The sequence below is a fragment of the Equus caballus genome, chromosome X (genome assembly GCF_041296265.1).
Source record: "Equus caballus isolate H_3958 breed thoroughbred chromosome X, TB-T2T, whole genome shotgun sequence".
In the NCBI taxonomy this organism is placed as follows: Eukaryota; Metazoa; Chordata; class Mammalia; order Perissodactyla; family Equidae; genus Equus; species Equus caballus.
In genome coordinates, this window is record NC_091715.1 from 127,168,973 (window position 1) to 127,189,126 (window position 20,154).

General features: G+C 41.4%; 1 protein-coding gene and 1 long non-coding RNA gene across 2 annotated transcripts in view; both read right to left on the minus strand.

Annotated features, from left to right (window-relative positions):
- Nucleotides 1-2,346, minus strand: part of LOC138921952 (uncharacterized) — a 102,326-nt gene extending 99,980 nt beyond the window's left edge. The window contains exon 1 of the long non-coding RNA XR_011434997.1: nucleotides 2,237-2,346. This is a non-coding gene — a long non-coding RNA (uncharacterized lncRNA). The remainder of the gene's footprint in view (nucleotides 1-2,236) is intronic.
- Nucleotides 2,347-5,248: 2,902 nt separating this feature from the next.
- The window catches only part of GPC4 (glypican 4), a 104,447-nt gene continuing 89,541 nt past the window's right edge, over nucleotides 5,249-20,154 (minus strand). Inside the window, exons 4-9 of the mRNA XM_023633974.2 lie at nucleotides 14,851-15,016; nucleotides 9,880-10,010; nucleotides 9,637-9,783; nucleotides 8,632-8,768; nucleotides 7,783-7,958; nucleotides 5,249-7,687 (exon numbers count right to left, since the gene is read on the minus strand). Of these exons, the coding sequence (XP_023489742.1) occupies nucleotides 7,485-7,687; nucleotides 7,783-7,958; nucleotides 8,632-8,768; nucleotides 9,637-9,783; nucleotides 9,880-10,010; nucleotides 14,851-15,016 (960 nt within the window). The 3' untranslated portion in view covers nucleotides 5,249-7,484. The remainder of the gene's footprint in view (nucleotides 7,688-7,782; nucleotides 7,959-8,631; nucleotides 8,769-9,636; nucleotides 9,784-9,879; nucleotides 10,011-14,850; nucleotides 15,017-20,154) is intronic.

Below are 20,154 nucleotides of genomic sequence, written 5' to 3' on the forward strand. Positions count from 1 at the left end.
GAGTAATACCAATCTCTGACATCCACCTCAGATGCTGCCTCCCTCCCGGATACCACTCATCCACCTCTTGAGCCCAGGGATTTTGTTCACCATCAGCTGGTCACCATCAGCCTACAGCATCTTTGGTTTAACCAATTACCTAAGTCACTACTCACTGAGTAAGGCAGAACTCTTTGTTTAAAATGGATTGTTTACTCATTCTAAGGGGGCAGCCTGCCTTTAGTTCTAGGAATTCACCCTTCCTACAGCCCAATTCTATAGGTTTGAGTTACATTGTCTCTCAGCTCCTCTCTTTGTGGACTAGGAAGGCATCACGTGGCCTTCCTTTGGAGGCAGAGCTCTCAGTCCCTGTTGATTTTAGCCGTTTCTCTACGGACCTTATATCAAGGTTGAGGTCAAACGCTAGAGTCTGAGTGCTCCTCGATCAGGACCTTTCCAATTTTTTTCCACGTGTACTGTCTGACGGGCATGCTGGGATATGCGTTCAGGAAACAACCAACAAAAGCTCCCAGATTTCTTCCCTGGGTAGGAAACGGCAAGTCAAAATCTCTTGTCCCTAAAGGACAGGTTTTGTCTTTAGATATTGTCTTTTCTAATGTTAATGTGCATCAAGACCAGTCCAGCAGGAAAAACCTATTGTTATATTCCACGTCTTGAGCAGTGCCTGTTGTCTCAGCTCTGTGTGTCCAATCTCTGACCCACGTGTAACTTTTTTTCCTAAAGATTGGCACCTGAGCTAATATCTGTAGCCAATCCTTATTTTCTTCTTCTTCTCCCCAAAGCCCCCCAGTACATCGTTGTATATTCTAGTTGCAGGTCCTTCTAGTTGTGCTATGTGGGACGTCGCCTCAGCATGGCTCGATGAGCGGTGCCATGTCTGCGCCCAGGATCCAAACCAGTGAAACCCTGGGCCACCAAAGCAGAGTGAGGAAACAACTCAGCCACGGGGTCGGCCATACATGTAACTTTTAAGGTAGAATCTTGTTGAGGGCTCTTTAAGAAGCCCAGATTATATTCACTGGGTCCCATTTATCCAGATGCATTTACTCCTCACAAAGCTCTAGCTGATTAGTTAGGTATGAATTTTCCCTAGGCAAACCATGGTATTTTCCTCAAGAGTTTGTGTTTGCTCAAGTGTTCAGCGAGTTGACCCTTCCCAACAATACAGCTGCAGGGCAACCCCAGAGCCCTTTCACACAGGATCGTATGGGGCTGTCTTGGAGAGGATGGACAGGATCACGTGACTTAATGCCGGTTCTTCTAGAACTAGCACATAGGGGCCACCTGGTCCCTATGCATTATCATCCAAGCTCTTTCTGCTTTGAAGTTCGCTGAGCAAGGAGCCACTGTTGTGAGGTCAGAAAAGCTTTTCATCATCTAGATTTGTCTCCGGGTGGTCCTTGACTCCTTGACCTGTAGTTAGATCCACCAAGTCACCAGTGTCTGTCATGACTTTTAACCTGGCCCTTCTGTAGGCCCAGGACAGCTCTGCTTGTAGCAAGCCTGACAAGGCCCAGCCCTTCCTGATGATTCAGACAAGGTGGAACAAGGGAAAAAGGGTAATCGAAGGAAAAGCAGCACTTGGAATAAACAGGCTCTGGTGACAGACCTCTGGTTCTTGCATTTCTTCCCTGTGACCCCTACAGACAAGTCACCTGACTTCTTTGAGTCTTTTCACTCATCTGTAAAATGGAGCAACTTCTACCCTGCGGGATTGTGTGGCATAATCAACATGGCCCAGGCTTAGCGCCAGGCACGCAGGTTTGTCCTGCTTCCCTGCTCAGTTGGGACATTACAGGTGAATAAACAGCAAATAACGACTTTCTTTGCACAGTAAATGTGTCCAAATAACTGTTCATTGCTGCTGCCAGAGCTGGTTGCAAAGTATTCAGAACTACAACAGCAGAGTAACAACAATTTTTCATTACATTTTAAAAGAGAAGTGACAACAGGGGCACTAAAGAAGACCTTTAAAGGCAAATGCCGTGAAAGAGGGTTGACATCCTAATGCGTGTGTTCAGAAAATCACCCACTGACCATGTAATTTCTTTGGGGCCAACCTGGCACCACTGCCCTGTGCAGTGAGTGAATCACCAAGAACAGAGTCATAGTCAGCCTTGGGTTATCAACGGGGATGCAGAAAAGCAAATTCCAGGCTTCGGGAAATGCAAGAAAATCTACTTGGAATGCATTTTTTACGTACGTGTGTGTCTTTCTTTCTTGGCAGGAGACTTACCTTCCTAATTATGTTTCCCTCAGGCTTTTGTTAAAATTAGTCTGCATTCCCCAAGCACACATCACTGACAGCAGGGGGAAGAAGGCCCACAGTGGCAGGGTAAGCTGTACCTGGGATTAAGTGTGAAAATACACAAATAAATGTGTGTGTAGGTATGATTGTGCATACACACACACGCGACATGACTGTCATGTGAGAAACACAATAACATGGAGTAGCAAGGAAGGTGTTGCAAAACTTCCCCAAAGCCCAGAACACTTAGACCATGAAACCCTTTCCAAAAGCACCGGAGGTCGTCACACACATGCTTTATCTTCAGTCTTTAACCACACCTGTCACCTTTCATCAGCTTTTACCTGGTAGCAATGATGCATTAAAATCTTTTCCTTTCCAACAACCTTGTGCTTTTTTCCAGAATTCCTAACATTTCTTGCAGAAATGTCAAAGTAGAGTAACATGCGCATTTAATTACACATGTGGACACCCGTGCGGAGAAATGGATTTCTGCAGATTTTGCTGATTAATGCTGAATTGAGAAGTCTCTTCAAACATTGATGACTGAAAATTCAACCTTACATGAAAACTGGACTTGGACAACTATTCATACATTTTAATACTGACTCCTGGATCAATGGAAAGATAATTCATGCAGTAACCAAGAAGATCTAATTACATATTTTCCTTAATACTCTCATGTCCATCCTGTGTGGGAGTTGATGCTGCTTCAAGGCATCTGGGCTTCAGAAAATGTTAAGAGTACTTTGTTCTAATAGAATATGAGCAAATTCCAGGGCACATTTCCTTTGAACCATTCCCAAGCATTAACAGTAGTATTCACGTGCTGTGTCCTAAGAGGATCTTCCCATTGCTTTGGCCAATGTCTTCTTCACTGGTGATGACATGGAAACAAACTACCAAAAATAAACCTTAACACAGAGAGTATCTTAATCATGCACTCAGGATTACAGCACCATAATGCCAAACTGCTCCTCATTCAATTCAATGTTTGGTTTTTAAAAAATTACCTAGATTAATCTTGGCCAAAACGCAGGAAACATCCAAAATATGGTACCACTGAGAAGCCATGCCCTTAGAATAGGAATCTGTATCTTTAGGACACCTCCTCTCAACACTGGTTTTTTTTGAGGAAGATTAGCCCTGAGCTAACATCTGCTGTCAATCCTCCTCTTTTTGCTGAGGAAGACTGGCCCTGAACTAACATCTGTGCCCATCTCCCACTACTTTATATGTGGGATGCCTGCCACAGCATGGCTTTCCAAGTTGTGCCATGTCCACACCTGGGATCTGAACTGGCGAAACCCGGGCCACCAAAGCAGAACATACGCGTTTAACTGCTGTGCCACCAGGCTGGGCCCTGGGATTTTTTGTGTATGTGTGAGGAAAATCGGCCCTGAGCTAACATCCGTTGCCAATCTTCCTCTTTTTGCTTGAGCAATCTTCTTCTATTTTGTATGTGGGATGCTGCCACAGCATGGCTTGATGAGCGGTATGTAGGTCCCATGCCTGGGATTCAAACCCATGAACCCCAGGCCACCCAAGCAAAGCGCACAAACTTAACCCCTACACTACTGGGCTGGCACCTCAATACTTTTTTAATTAACCTATGAAAACAGGACATAATAGGACATAATACATAAATATGAACACAAAGGTAAATATATATTTACCTTTCATGTGAAAGAAGGGTAAAAGAGAAATCTCTATTCCTATTTGCTTGTGTACATATAAAGAAACTTTGGAAGAAGATATATATATATAAAACTACTAAGTTTATCTCAGGTGTGGGGGTAACCGTGCAGATGGAGGCAGGAACAAGAGGGAAACTTTCACTCTACACCTTTATATCTGTTTTGGTTTTTAAACCCTGTCATATATTACCTAATTAAAAACTAAATCACACAAGGGGTAAAGGGGCACACTTACATGGTGTCTGACAAATAATAATGTACAACTGAAATTTCACAATGTCACAAATGATTATGACCACGATAAAAAAATTAACTAAAAAAACCAACTAAATTAGAAAAGTAAATATTATATGGCATTTGCCTTACTGATGACTTGAATTCGTATACTACCATGTTATCTTTCAGATATTTTTCCCATATATAAAAAAAGATTTTTAGGAGACAATAATTAGGAGTTTCAAAGTAGAAATTGAATTTGTAAAGCTTATCACAGAACGTCGAGTTATATTTTTCCCACTCAGTCCTAAGTTGAAAGAAGTTTCTTAGTGCTTTTTTTCTTATTTCAAAAAACACGCGAAGTTGCACTTGGTAGTTTGGCATCTGCTCAAGAGTGACAACACGCAGACGCAGACTGCCTGTACTAGGTGGTTATTAATTTACCGCTCTTTAGCTATGCAAATAGACATATTCTGCCAACACAAAAGTGGAAGCAGAATTTTGTGTAGCACCGCCCATCCCGATTTTTATTCTGGTTCTGTAATCACAAATGAGAAATCTGACTTCATGTAAACTGTTAGGCTTCTAACATTCAGGAACTCGAGTTCAAGATGCAAGTTAATTCTTTGTACTTTTTCTTCTATCAGAATAACAGGTGCTAATTACTATTTTTGAAATAAAATATAAATCTAAGAGTCGTAAAATGTTTTTTCTTAAGGTAGAGAGTGGGCCAAGTGTTTGAAAGAAAAATAACTTATAAATGACTTTGTAAAACACGAACACTTCACAGGCTATTAACTGAATCTTTGGAAAAGTCAGGTCTCCCAACAAAGCTTTTATTCTACCTCATACGCTGAACTCTTATGGTTTTAAAATATTCAACTTGCCTTTACTCTTTTTTGGGGGGTAGTGGGGGTGAGCCTGCCAGCTGGTTAGAAGCCAAGAGTTATCCAGTCAGACCTGAATGGAAAAATCTATGATTTGTTTATTTCATAGTTCAAGTTCAAAAGCAAGAGACAATTTAAATAATAAAAGGGTAACAGGAAAAAATGCAAAGAAAGAAAACAAATCAGTAAGAGTCCAGAAGAACCTTCAAGAATATTTAATTCGGAAAATGTTATTGGTTTAGAGAACTTGACTGAAAGAAAACAGCTGGGCAGAGTTCAAGGTTCTAAATTAAAAACAATCTAACAAGGTCTATGGGGATAACTCTTTGAGCCACATTTTGGAGACCAGATTCATTTCTCCCAAGTAAAAGTAATAGCAGTCTAAGCTGAAAAGGAAATTCCTCACAACTGAGGTAGTTACTAAGTATCAGCACATTTTCCAAGTTCTCACAAGGCAGCTTAGCTATTTACAATCCATTTCTCCTCATACATAAATGGAGTGCCTTTTCAATTTTATGTCCTCGGATTTAAAAAAAAAAAAAAAAACACCACTTATACACACCAGCCAGAATATGCCTATTTTATTAACATCATGCTTTAATAAATAACTGGCTACTTCTAATAAAATTAAGCCTCTGTTTACAACAGCCCCCGATATTTCATTTTGACCATTCTGCAGAATTTGGTGTAAAAAGTTGAATGAAATGTAGACCCTGAGCTATCAAGTACTTATGTTTCAATATAAAAATAGAGCATTACTCTTACAACTGAAGGTTGAACAATAACACAAACAACCTCTTTGCGCATTTCAGCTCCTGTAGAATTGGGATCTTAATGGCTGTCGAAAGCAGGAAGAGACTTGCAGAATCTTACTCTTTCTGAAGACTTCTGAGAACTCCTTTTAAAGTGATTTGTCACATTCTCATAGTTTTATGAGCTGTCATTTGGTAAAGACACAAGGAAAGGGTTCCTAAGGGGCCAAGGCAGTTGTTAGTCTTTGGCCTGGGACAATAGATACGGCTTTTGCCAGTTCACCCACGTGGCTAAGGGTCACTGCTAAGATGTAGCTTTCTCAGCTCCACCTGCCCTCCCCTCGAAAAACAACACCACATGAAAAACTCTGGACACCGAGATGTTCCCAACTGAGCTTCTTGGCTGATGGGGTAGCACAGAGCTGTGAATGAACCACTGCAATTCCTTTGCCTTTCTGATCAGAGGGGGCTGGGCAAGAAAAACACTCAAATAAGACACCTCAGAATCGCTTTAGAACAACTGGGATCCCCAAACAAATGCAAATACACTTGCACAGACAAAAACTTTGCTCGAGTGTTGACAGCTATTCCCTGAGCCCAGGCTGTACCCCAATTCTGGCTAGTCCCCCGACAGCTCCCTCTCTACGGCTGGGTTTGAAATCTGGAACACTGTAACAAGGGAGACCAAATGAGATTGTTGGTCACTTATTTCTGTCGTTGGGATACCAAGTGAAAGAGGGTCAGTGCGGACACAAAGACCAGCACACAGTGGCTTGCTAATTTGCCTGGATAAAAAACAAAAAAACAAAAAACAAAAAAACCCACCCCCAAACTAAGTATGAACATGTGATAAATGGGACTTTCTGAATGCCTTCTATCTTTCTAGTGAGAATGTATTAAGAATCTTCTTCTAAATGGGTTACACTTTAAGTATAAGCGGGCTCAAGAAATGGACTGATCTTAGTTTATGCAATTCAACTCGACCAAAATGGGTAGTCTGCAGTCTCTTCCAGTCGCCAGCTATAAATGAAGTATAACCTTCTTCTTGTACTGATGCTTCCAGACAACCTGACAAGTGGCTCAGAAGCCCGCCTGTGCCTTCACATTCTGTCCTAACTTAATAATAATAATAAAAACAAAATCACCTCCACTTCTCTCCAGATGAGGCAACTAAAACAACAGGTATAAATGGAAATTTTACTGCTTGTTGGGCTTTTTCTTTTAATAAGATAACATGATAAATAAAACCTGCTTCTGTACAGCTATTTAATATTTCAGAAATACGTACATGTTACATGCCAAGAAAGGACCCTGGTTTTCTTGTAAGAAACAAGGTGAGCTCATAACTGAAGGAAAAAAACCCCACAAACAAAAAGAAAAACAACAAACAAACAAGAGTGATAAATCACAAATGCACAACTACCTACAGTTCTGTACCTACACTGTTAGCCACATTTAACATGATTCTGGGGGAGCAGGAACTGACTTTACGTACAAGTCCCCTTTTCCTGCAAAACTGAATGAGAAAACAAAGTCAGCATTTTTTAAACCAGTGGCCATATAGTAAAAACTGTACATCGTTGTCCATTCATTTAAAAAGCAAAGTCACTAGGATGGTATAAAAGTGATAACCGGTGCCTTTTTAACAGGTCAATGATGAACACGTTTTCTCTAAGATTGAGAATTATCTCCACTCTCTCTGCATAACCAGGAACAAGATGCAGAAGATAGTGAGGAGGTAGGGCTGTGCCCCAGGATGGGCACTAGCGCTGTTGGCTTTATCATTGGCATTCTTCCCAGAGTGGTCAGTTGCATTATACTCAAACTCCGAAGGACACTGCTGATACTCACATCCGCTTCCACTTCCTTCTCCACTGTTTTCATCACCTATTTTTAAAGAAATGGAGTAGAGATTTCATTCTGCCTGGTCTCATCACAAGGCATACAAGAACAACTTGTACTTTAGAACTACAAATGCTTACTGATATCAAAGAAGTCCACATCATTCCCATTGTAAGCATTCTTCATTTTACTGGTCATAACTCTTAGAGCCATGATTTGACGAAGGATCACTATGTCTGGTTTGCTGGTGTCAACCTGGACCTCTGGATTATTGCCCTGGTTGGCTAATCCATTTCCTGTCACTGCAAACAGGTATCTGAAATGAGAAACGACCCCAATAAGATGGTCAGTAAAACAAAAAGTTACAGAAGATCATCAAAGATTTCTGCCTAGATTCTAGTATTTCCACTGAGTGCAATAAGCTGGAAGCTCTTCCATTTCTAGTGAGCCTAATTTCTCCTTTTCCTGAGTATACGTCTTGTTTCTTCAACTTGACTATGACCTTTTGGAAAGCTACCCCTTTTGCAGAGGATGGTGGGTCAGAGTAAAGTGCTGATAAAGTGGGTACTTATCTAAGTTACTGAGTGTGTGTGGGGATGAGGGGGCGGGGACATCATCAAATAAGAGAATGAGACCTTTTGAGAAATGGTGCTTTATGAGGCCAGGCCACTAGGCAAAGAACCACAGGATATTAAACATCTGAAAAATGACACTATTGTAACAGCTTGATCCCTGGTTGTAGCCTTAATGCCAGAACATAACTACTATCACAAACTTTTGCCCCAGTACTCTTTGCAAGTAGCTGGACGCCTTCCTAATACTTCTATAAAAAAGCCCATTCCTAAAGACGTCTAGAAGCCGTCCACGTTGTTGCCACCTACCGGGAATTGCTTCACAATGCCTCAGTTAACACCTGAGAAAACCCTCTCTGAAGGTTACCCAAGCATGTAGGAAGGGACAGACTGCAAATCTGCTCAGTGGAGGCTAACCTGCTTTTGCCTTTTCCATTCCAGCAGTCATCCTCATTGCCATTTCCTGCAGCCATCCTCTCATCATTGCAAACGTTGCTAGGAAGAGAGGACCAGAACTTCTTGGCCTGCTTCAGTTTCTCCTTGACATCAGTAACCTAATGAAAAGAAAAAGAAAAGACCTCTGTAAAACAATACAAAACCACCTTATAGTTGTGCCTTTTGCTCATTTCTAAAGTATCTCCAGAGTGATATGCAATTCATTTTCAACTTCAGTCACAACAGAAAAATGCAGATCAAATTTATACTTAGAAATACAAAATCGCTCAAAGGAGTTAATAGTTGAAATGTTCTCAAGGAGCTGGCTAGATCTACTGTCCACTCTACCTCTTCATTATAACTACCATCTGAGGCCCACCAGGTTCGGTGTCCTAGAGATACAATGACAAGACACAATCTCTTCTCATAGGGCTTTTATACTCAGGATCAAGCTTACATATTATCCACTCTGAAACCGGCCTGTCACTGTGCTTCCTCCTCACCCACCCCTGCTACCTCAGGCTCCCTCCTCTATGTTCCTCCTCCGACTATATTTGTAGCACGTTGCTGTGAATAAAGCAGTTTGCTTACATTTCTCCTTCTCCCATCCTGCCCCTTACTATACATCACCTAAGTTAGTAAGCTGGGGTATCTGCTTCTCTCTCTTGGTTGGGACTTTCTGAGAACAAAGACCTGTCTTATTCCTCTGAGCCTCGCTGTAACTAGCACAGTGATGCTTAGTAAATACATGGTGAAACAACAGGGAGGTTTTGAGCTAAGACTTACTACATCACGTTTCCTAGGCTACGTAGGAACTTTCTGAGCTAGAAAATGAGAGAGGCAGATTCACTGACATCCACACGCAATTTGCTTGAAAAGTTTCACCTAAAGACCCACACTTGAAAGCCTTCCAACTAAAAATGCATTTTGAGCAAATGTTTTCAGTTCTTTGTCATTAAACATGGCCATTCCTGCCAAAGTGCTCACCAGTCGGTCCAAACTAGTGCCAGCTGCTGTGGTTGGGCGTTCCTCGGGGTGATACGGTCTGAAGCGAGCACTGAAGGCACTTTCAGAGAGGGAACGGGTAATTCGTCCAGCCGGGAGAGGCTTGGGGGGTCCACATCCCTGGAAAACCTGCATTGGAGCAAGCGGGGTCACATTAGGGAAGTCACATCACGAGCTGAAGGGGGGGGGTCCCAGCTCTCCTTTCCAGTATCCTGCCTTCATTACCTTCTGAGACACTTGCACACTATTCTCCTGCATGTTCATAATAGCGTCAGAAATCTTCACATCAATGGGATCCATGACCGATTCAATGTTGAAAGGACCCTCTAGCCTCTCCGCGACCATCAGCATAGCATCTAACAGGAGGTTTGGGGAAGAACAATACAGCGTAAAAAGGAAATCATTAGTTCAGCCTTAGATAATCAGTCTGATTATTTTACTGTCTTTGTTTCCCATGGGGGGTGGGGGGTAGGAGGGATGGCATGCATCGTAATTAATTCATGTTTTCATGTCTATTTCTATTCCACCAAACTGCATTTAGTCACTATGCATTGCTAGCTCTCTAAAGTGTGAAGTGGCCAGATGAATGCTTTGTTCCACAGCAAGGAAACCCAATCAGGAATGTTCAATTATACTGATGATTCCTTCATATGTCAGTGGCTGTCACTGTAAGGCTCTGAGCTAGCTCCCAGCTGACAAACCTAAGGCTGGGGGCAGAATAACACGCCATTTCCCCCAGACTTCCTAGGATCTTTTCGTTTCAGGTTCCACTTACAAGAGTCAAAAACATAAATCAGCTAAAATCCCGGCATACCAATTCCTTTCTTTCATTTTTTAATGAAACCTTTTCAGATCCTTGAGTGCACAGTTGGAAAATACAAATGAAAGTGTGTCCTCCTAGGAATTCTAATGACTTTTCAAATAACGAAATTTTGAAAAATGCAATTTCTGTATTAAGATAAACTTCCCATTTCAAATACAAGGGCCTCAATTTATTTTAAAGCAAATAGACCTCTTTATTCTAGTGAAAAGACAACATAAGACACAGTACACAGGAACCATGTGCTCACAGTGTGTATCATCACTGATTACTTTGCAAATCACTTTTAACATTTTGGAGGAGTCTAGAAATGTTTCGGTACACACTCAGTAGCAAACAAAATACAGATTTTTTTTGTTTGGGATTTGTTGGGATTATGAGATTTAGTACTTTTGCCTGAAAAATACTTATTGAGCGAAATTAGGAGAAATTGGAAATGTTATCTCCAAATGAGAAACAGGATGCTTCAATCGTGACAAGCAGTGAATTTTTCAACTTGTTCTCTCCCCTTTACACTCCAGTGCTTAAAGCACAGCAGGAAAAGGCTAGGCCCACATTCTCCACCGCCCTCAGGAAGTCCAAGGACAGCTGCTAGAATGAAGGGCTAGTTCCCAGAAGATGGTGTGTCCTTCTCAAAGAAGGCTGCAGGCCACAGCTGAACTTCTACCTCAACTCTCTAGTGGAACGAAGTTTCAGCCCCAGCATACCAATGAAATCAAGTGTGGTCATCAACCTTTCACCTTCAACCTAGAACAAATGCAACGCAACATTTTCAAGCACGGGGTCATTTCTCTAAACTCCAACTGCGATGTCACAAACCACAAATAGATTTCCGTGAAATGAAATTTTTTTAAAATAACAAGTGAAGTTTCAGATTGCATTGTAGTAAGCTCCAATAAAGTGATGCTTCCAACCTCTAAGTAAAAAGGCTGCCAGCATGAATATACGATTGTACTAGAGGAAAGAAAAAATGCTTTTGATGTGCTAGCAAAAGGAGACTTTTGTAAACAAGTGGAGCACAACTTAAATGTGTTCATCATTGTCAAAGCATCAGGGCTGCCACATACAGAAAGGACATGCCTTCATAGCTGAGAAGTCATCACTTACTCCAAAAAAAAATATTATGAATGGACAGAGGATAAACATCCAAAATGCAGAGGTTTAAACAAACAAACAAACAAACAAAAAAACCCAGACATTTTGTAACTACTTATTCCCCTAGTGGCAGGAAAAGTCCAGATCACTGAAGTGTTTGTGAAAGACTGAAAGGAAACATAAACCCCAATTCTTCTGGCTGTTTAGCGTCTTTGTAAACTCTGAGCCGGCTGGCCATACACAAGGGCCTGGGAATGGAGAGTGAAGCCGGGCCTTTGTTGGGGCCGGTGCCATGGCGTTGTGTGTTGCGCAGCTGAAGAATGTGAATGAGCCGCATTCTGCCTGTAGCCTGCAGCCTAGGAGCCCAAGCTGCCTCTAAACCCTGGAGGAAGTCATGATGGGCTATCAGTTGAGTTCTTCTGCAGAAGCAGCCAGTTCTGATTAGAGGCCCCAAGAGAAATCCAAAGATGGTTGGTTTGGTGTTTGGTTTTCTTCTGGTTGATCTAGGCCACAGGTCTCTTATTTATGGGATCCATGACCAGTTCCTGCCTCCTGCCAGGAACTGGCTGGTGTCCCTGCCAGCAATCCCAATACTCCAATACTAAATTCCTGCTGTCAGCAACATGTGATATTAATAAGGTTGGCTATGAGTCAAATGAATGTTAACACACCTACAGTATGTGATGGAGAATAAGTTGCACCTAAGCCTAATTTATGATTCTTCAGAAACTGACTTGGGGGGCATATTTGGTTTATTTTTCAAACTGAAGGTTTCATGTAACCAACCTCTTAGAAAACCAAGTTCAAGGTGTTTGCAGCTATTTGGATCCACCTTGATGATAAAGGTTGATAACATTAATAGACGCAGTTAAAGAGAAGAAGGGGAGGGCATGGCAGCAACAAGGCTGATTTGGAACTCATCCTTAGTTTCTTAAAGGGTCTAGTCCAACTGCAGGATTTCAGTGCTCAGGATGCTAGCACTGAGCACCCCCCGCCCCCTGCAACAAAGAATCCCCTTCTCACTAGAGAAAGCGATTCCTTTTGCACTGTGCCACCAATAATCAGAAACCCGCATCTTCAGCTTCACGACTCGACTGGAAGGACAAAAGGCAGTTTCCCGACTTAACCCCAAGATCTGATTTAAAGAAGTGGGGGGAAAAGCCCTTGACCATTCCTTAACCGCAGCCATTTAAAGGAGAAAGAAAAATTCCCTGCTAAGAGAAAAAAACTTCTAGCAGAGGCATGTAAATTAGGACTGAATTCTACAACCACAGAGCAAATTAATTAAACCCCTGTGAAAATTCATGAGAAAGCACTGGAGATTAACAATGTCTATTACTCCTGGCCTCTTACAGCAGCTTGTTAGAAATAAAAATATAATACCCACTAAAAATGAAGTTTAGATACAATTATATACTTCATCTCTCCAAAAAGGATCATTTAAAATAATAGCAAAATTGATTCCGAAATCCTATCAATTCCCACTTGGGTTTACTTCTGTTTCTTGAAAGGTAACAAATGTAATTCTTTAAACCCATACTAAGAGCAGTAACAGCAACTTAAGTTTTCCTTGTTTTAGAGTACCTGGTTGAAAACAGTCATTAAGCAAGCCAGAGTATGGTTTTAATTTAATATGGACTTGCAAACTCTTGGAAAACTATGTAAAAGAATTTGTATTTTAATACAAGGATATGAGCTAAAGTTTCTGCCAGACATGTCAGAATAACAGAATAGTGCAGGAGACATGCCCCTCTGCACTTGGTTCTTGACTTGTCTGTAGAAAAGTCAGCAAAACTAGATCATTGTGTCATCACCCGTTTTCTGTGCTGTGTGGCCTTTGCCCAGAGAACTAGTGTGTTAGATATTATAGGGGAAAGGGAAAAGGCTAACCAGCTTCTTTAAAAAAAAAAAAAAAAGAATTTAGCAAAACTGAATTACAAACTTGACATTTGGGTGTCAGGATGAGAATGGGATTAAAAAAGAGAGAAAGCAAAAACATCAACTTTAGATCTGAAAGTGCCATGGGCTTTTATTTCCATGGGAAATATTTTAAAGCAACCATTTCTCCCGTGGCCTCATTCTCGACACGATGTGCCATTTGTGCGTGTGTGTCTTCACTGGTCTTACGCCTTCCCTTTCACGGCATTCTGCTTTTCTGTGTGTACAAGATTTTTTCAGGTCTTCTAGCTTTGAGCTATTTAGGCTACAATTGTGCTGAAGTGCTTAATATTCACATCTTTTTTTTTCCTCCTGTGTCAGTATTCTCACGAATCTGTTGGAGCCAATTTATTGATGCACTTTCAAAGAGAGTTAATATGGTAATTAGCTCTCATGCACACTAGAAAGTGTTCCCCAGCTCCAACCCCCCCACCAAAAAAGAAGCCAGCAGACTGCATCCATGTTCCCAGGATGCAAACAAACAACTGAAAAATAGGTGCTTATAAAGACACTCAAATTCTGCAATTATGCAAATGTGACTGGCAGATGGGCAAAAATCTGAGTTTGTTTGTGTGAGTTGTTAGTATGTGTGCGTGGCCCCATGAGCACTCAGCATTAGGAGATCCGACACTGGTCACTGAGGTTTCAGGACCAGCATATGCATTAAGTAGGCACCATGGGACTCAATGACAGGACATTTAAATTATCCTTAATTTGTCCTGTCCACAAATCATAATTAACCCTCTCCGAAACTGGTCACTTCACTTATATTGCTGTCTGGGTTCCAGTAATGGTTTTCTATGTTGAAGGTATATGCGAGAACACTTACCTCTAAAATTAGGGCAAAAGTCCTTCAATTCTTACTAGAGCAGTCTCTTGGTGTTAAATCCTCCACAGAAACAGAAGCCCTAATTTTCTAATCGGATCTCACCTGATCCAAATATCCAGCGAGTATCCAGCCAGTGTGCAGAAGATTAGGTTGCAGTGTAACACATATAACATTATTAAAACCACTGTGACAACTCAGCGATGGCTGTACGCCAGTATTTACACGGATACAAGCCTATGATGCATAACTAAAACTGACCTTTAGGGGAAAAATATCAAAAAGTCACTTTCTTGTTATGAAAACTTGGTATTCACCGTGTCTAACGTCTTCAGAAATGCCACCATTAGTTCAAGGGAACATTTACTTGTAAAATGGTCTGAACTTTGAGTACAGTTAGAACTCTGGCAAACACTAAATCATGAACAGAAATTTCATAGTTGACAATTCCAATATTCCTTGTGGCTGGAAGCTGAGCTATCTCCAGCGACACAAATACACTAATCGACTTGCTCACCTATGAAATTGTTCCACTCAAAATCAAGATCCCCTTGGTTGGCCAAACAGCCTCTCATGATGTTGGAGCAGTAGTTGTAACACGGCTTCACAGTCACGAGCCCCTGGCAGTGGGAGCAGTAGATCATCTTCAACAGAGCGTGGGTACACTGGGCTGTGGGATTTACCTGATTCGGGGGAAGAAAAAGACAATGGCAGGGTGAAGAGAGACACAGAATTTGCAAGCCCATCACGTTGACACTGAGGGCTTGGCCATGTATTTAACTTAAGAGTGAGTTGTGATGGATCATATTTAGCAGGCCTGGCCCGCTTCCTGAAGAGGTGAATTAGATTAAGATTAGAGAAAGGAAAGGTATGTGCTGGGACAAGGGGGGTGTGGGGACAGGGATGAGCAGCGCATGACCTTAAATAACCAAGTTGTATATTTCTCCCACCCTGTAAACAACTCCCATTCCTCCTCCATCCCCCGTCCCTGTCTCTCAGTCTCCGTCTCTGTCTCTGTCTCTCTCACACACACGCTCTCACTCTTAGTCATTTTAAATGGCTCAATTATTTCACAGTCCTTTTACAAATAAATTTCCTGGATCAGCCATGAGACACAGTAGCAGAGGCTACCTTTACCTGTCCATCACACAGGGCCTGTTATGGCCTCTACCATCACTGTGTTTGTCTTTGCCAGCCGGGAACGCAAGCACATCTTCTTTTCAAACACACTGACTACAAAACTGCCCTTTGAAATTTAACCCCCCATTCAACGTTAGAAGGGTACCTAGCGTGTACGCCATTCTGTGCCAGCAGCTGTGCAGAAGGCAAAATTAGTGCATTTTACAGGGAAGAATATGAAAAAACTTAAATTGAGGGTTACATGAAGGGGCTTCAAGGGCTTGGGAGCAGTAAAGCACAAAATGCTCAGGGAACACTTAACGGAAGAGGTGAGACTTCCGTTAAATTTTGAAGAGCTTGGATTTAAGTGGTTAAATGAAGGGAGAACATCCCAGGTGGGGAGAATGAAATGAACAAAAGCTCTGAGAGAATGTACTAAGCACATCATGGCATCTTAGAATGGGGTTGAGAAATTGTGGGAAATAAGGTTGGATGCATAGAGTGTGTGCGTGACCAGAATTTACAGGGGCTTAGACACCAGGCAGAAACCAAGACAAAATATGGTAGGACACAGGGGGCTACTAAAAGTTCATGAGGAAGGGAGGCAACAAGGATGAGAGCAGTACTGAATTCGGACTCGGCTGGCTGTCCTCTGCAGAGAAATTAGACTTAGTTTCATTTTTCTACTTCTAGGAGGTGAAACTGTCTGGGGCATAGAAAAGCTGATTCCATCCTGTCACTCATTTCCATCAATGCTTAGAAAGGATCATGGCCAGGTGTCACATGCTGGCAGCTAACCAACAGTTCCTGTCTTCTCAATCTCTCTGCTCCACCCTCCTCTTTTGGAGTCAATATCAGAGGATTAGTGCATTCCTCTCTATCACTACCAACCAGTGCTGCAAAGACAAGACTTTGGAAAGCAGATACCGCCACAGGGAACAGATGCTGAGAGGCAGGGCAGTCCAGCAGTGCACCTGCTCTGGGGTGCGACTTTGGATACACTTATCAACAGCACCCTTAGGAACAGGAACAGGGGATTAGTACTGTCAGGAGGAAGACCTAACACTATTAGGCTCCGACCTGATGTGTAGACACACACACACACACACACACATCCTCTTATCTCAAACAGAACTCCAGCCTAAAAGCGGGAGAATATCCAACAACAAGATGGTAATTGTATACACTAAAAATCAACATTCCCTATGAAGAATTAGGACTTTTCCACAGTTTTAACCAGTCCCAAATGTTTTTCTAGGCACTAAATTCATCCTTTTAACTATGTATTAATGTACAGTAAAATCTTGGCTAACCAATACCCTGGAGGAATGACCATTCTGGATAGCTAGATTTTCTGGATAGCTAAAGGTTCATTCCTTTAAAGTCACAGATGGTTAGGCTTTTGATACTTGTCTGCCCTCTCACTTTACAGATGAGCAAACAAGACTAGAGAGAGAAGGTGGCCAGAGAATTATAGGATCATAGAAGTCTTTAGAGTTGGGAGGGGCCTTAGAGATTACTGAGTACAGCTTTCACATTTAAGAGATAAAAAAACCAAAGCCAAAGAGATTAGTTGACTTGCTGACAGTCACCCTGCTACACTGGATTCTAGTACTGCACCTTATCGAACATTCGTGATGAAAAGATTTCCCACATCTATCATGTTTCCCTGCCTTCTTAAACAGAATACATGAAACTCTAATCTTACACATCAGTTGCTTTCTTCTCCATTTTTCGTTAGGTTCCACATCGGTGAGACTGCTAAATGGCTGGATTTTAGGGAAGTAAAGAGTTATTCTGTAAATGCTTATGAAAAATCATGGACTAGTAAGCGGCATTTGTTGAACATTAACGCTTAAGAAAAAACAATGCCCTAGTAAGAAGAGATGTAGAACACTAAAATGTCAACAAATAGTTACTGAGCACCTACTATGTGTCGGGGATTATTCTACAATGTACGTGATAAGGTAGAAAGGCAAGGAGAAATTTCTACGTTACAATATGGAAACTGTTCTAGAAAACACAAAGAAATTCCAAAACGGTATATAGGCCATTAGGAAGTAAGCAAAAGTTTTAAACTCAGTAGTTATATTTGAGAAACATTTTTTTTTCCGAAGAAGTCCTTTCCTACTCTTTTTCATTTTTAACTCTAGGAAGTGGTCCACTGTAGTCTTAGTTCAATTGTAAGTCAAATCATTTATGCAGTAGACCTTGCAGGACTCTCAAAATAAGTTGATGGAGGCTCAAATTTTAAAAACAGAGACCAAACTAAATGACAGTAGGGTTTTATTAGAGGGATTATGAAGCTGGGTTTCGTGGGGGTTTTTTTTCCATTTCATTCTTTGGCTAAGTACTGGCTCAGGCTCTACACATGATTTGTTGTGTAACTACTAAAACTGATCACAAGGAACTCAACTATAACATACCTCAGCAACACTATATAGTACCAGAACTGAGAAGAGAGATGGGGAAGTTATAAGAAAACTGGAATGAGAAAGGACACATGAATACCAAAGTTAGAGAAAATCTGTCTTTCGTCTCACGACCGCTAATCAAGACCACTATGCAATATTTTACATCAAGGAAATTCAGAACCCAGGAAACAAACTCCTTGTGTGGGATGAGGCCCTAGTATAAAGAGAAGGGTGTTAAAACAGTCATGCACCCTAAAGAAACAGTGTTCATCACCCCAGAGGAAGGGCCAATAATGGGACTACTCCCCAGGTCTTGGGTCTCCATCCTCACCGACCTGACCAAGCTCAGGATGGTGAACCCAGAGTGCCAAGGACCAGTTCTAGCTTCTGACTTTGCACTCACCCAGTGGCTAAACAAAATGGCTGCCTCTCTTTTGGAATCTTCAAGGGGTTCATGGTAAGAAGCCATGTAGGTGAGTAAAAGAGCCAAAGGGGTACCACTGCCATAGGGAAGAAAAAGGGAAACAGTATACAGTACTTCAATCTGAATTCCTTCATTGAGTTTCTGATGAAAGTCTAGCATCTCCTTGATCCAGTCATGGCTCTAGCTGTCGTGATATACTAGGCCCTGGTGAGTGCTCCTTCACAAGCTCTGAACGGCCTCTCCACCATAGCAGGGGCAAACCTTTCACCCATACACAAATGTAATAGTGGACTAAGTCATACTTTCTCCTGGGGAATTACTAATTTTGAAAGGAAATTCAAGTTCATTCACATTCTACTCCCTTGTAACACTCACAATCAATTACTTTTCTTGAGTCTCCAAAAAACTTATTTACTGAAGTATATTTACTCCAGAAGACCCAAGATCAAGTGGTAGATGACGCCATATGGGGATTAACAAAAGGGGTAACCATACTCCAAGGTATTCCTTTAATCCTCAGTTATGTATTGATTCTCTATGATATGGCATGTCACTTACAATGATCAATCTGATTGCTTCTTTGGGTCACAGCTCTTGATCAACACTGATATGTTTTCCTTTTCTTTAGAAGGATCGTTGAGCCTAGATATAAATGACTTCCAGAATCCTGGGGGCTGAGGTAGGAGTTGGGGTGAGGGTTATGATTGTTCTTATAAAAGTCACATTTTTCAGACCTCTCACAGATTAAATAGTTAATTCTCAAAATGATTCTGAGAAAGAACAGGGAAAGGAAAACTGTACACTCCTCCCTTCCTCCTTTGAACCACTAACACAAGAATTGATTAATGGTCTCAAAGAAAATGCTTAGTTTCCATGGTTTCATGATCATGGATGTCTTGATGTCAAGATTCAAGAGAAAAATATCTTGTTATATGTCAGAATTACTTGTCTACTGATAGCTTTACTGGGATCTATTGATTGATATCATATAGTTACAGAGTACTATGTGCCAGGCTCCGTTCTAAGTACTTTACATGTATGAATTCATTTAAACCTCAAAATAATCATGAGATGAGTATTATCATTGCATTTCACAGATGAGAAGCAGCGGCCCAAAGAAATTAAAGGATTCACACAAGACATTCCAGTAAATGGGCCAAGATTTGAATCCAGGCAGTTTGGTTCTAGAGCAGGTACACTTGACTTCCCTGATGTGTTAACAGACTGTAGGAACCTTCAGGGCAGCACATGAGGCTGGTCCTTCTCCAGAGTGCCGAGACCTAGTACCAGGCATCCATACACAGTGAACACCAAGCCATGGGGCTGGATGTTCTCTAGTGAGAATTTGCAGTTTTCAAATTTATTGAGCAAATGAACCTGTTTTTATGTTGGAGGGCAAGCTAGGATGCAACTGTTCTACATGGAACAATACTTGACTGGACACTTGGATGAGATGACATTGTTTAATACACAATAATGACTTATTCAGCCAATGCTATACCCTTAGAACGGTTCAAGATGCTATAGGGGTGAGAAATATATAAATCACTCACCAGCCTCGGCTCACAAAGAACTCAAAGGCTCAAGTAAACACGGTTGGACATGAAGAGAAAAAGAGTTCACTTGAACAAAACAAAACAGAAAACAGTATGTATTTTACCAAAGTTTTAACACTTTGAAAGAATTGCAACTAAAGGTAGCAGAGATTATCAACTTCTAATAGAAAGCAGAACACTATTTATATAAGAAAAAGGTTTCGACATTATTTATGTAAGAATGAAGTGGTTTGTTTACTTTGGGAGGGCAGTATGATAGAAAGGGAACATCATCCAGACTTAATACCTTTCTGTTAAACCACAATCAG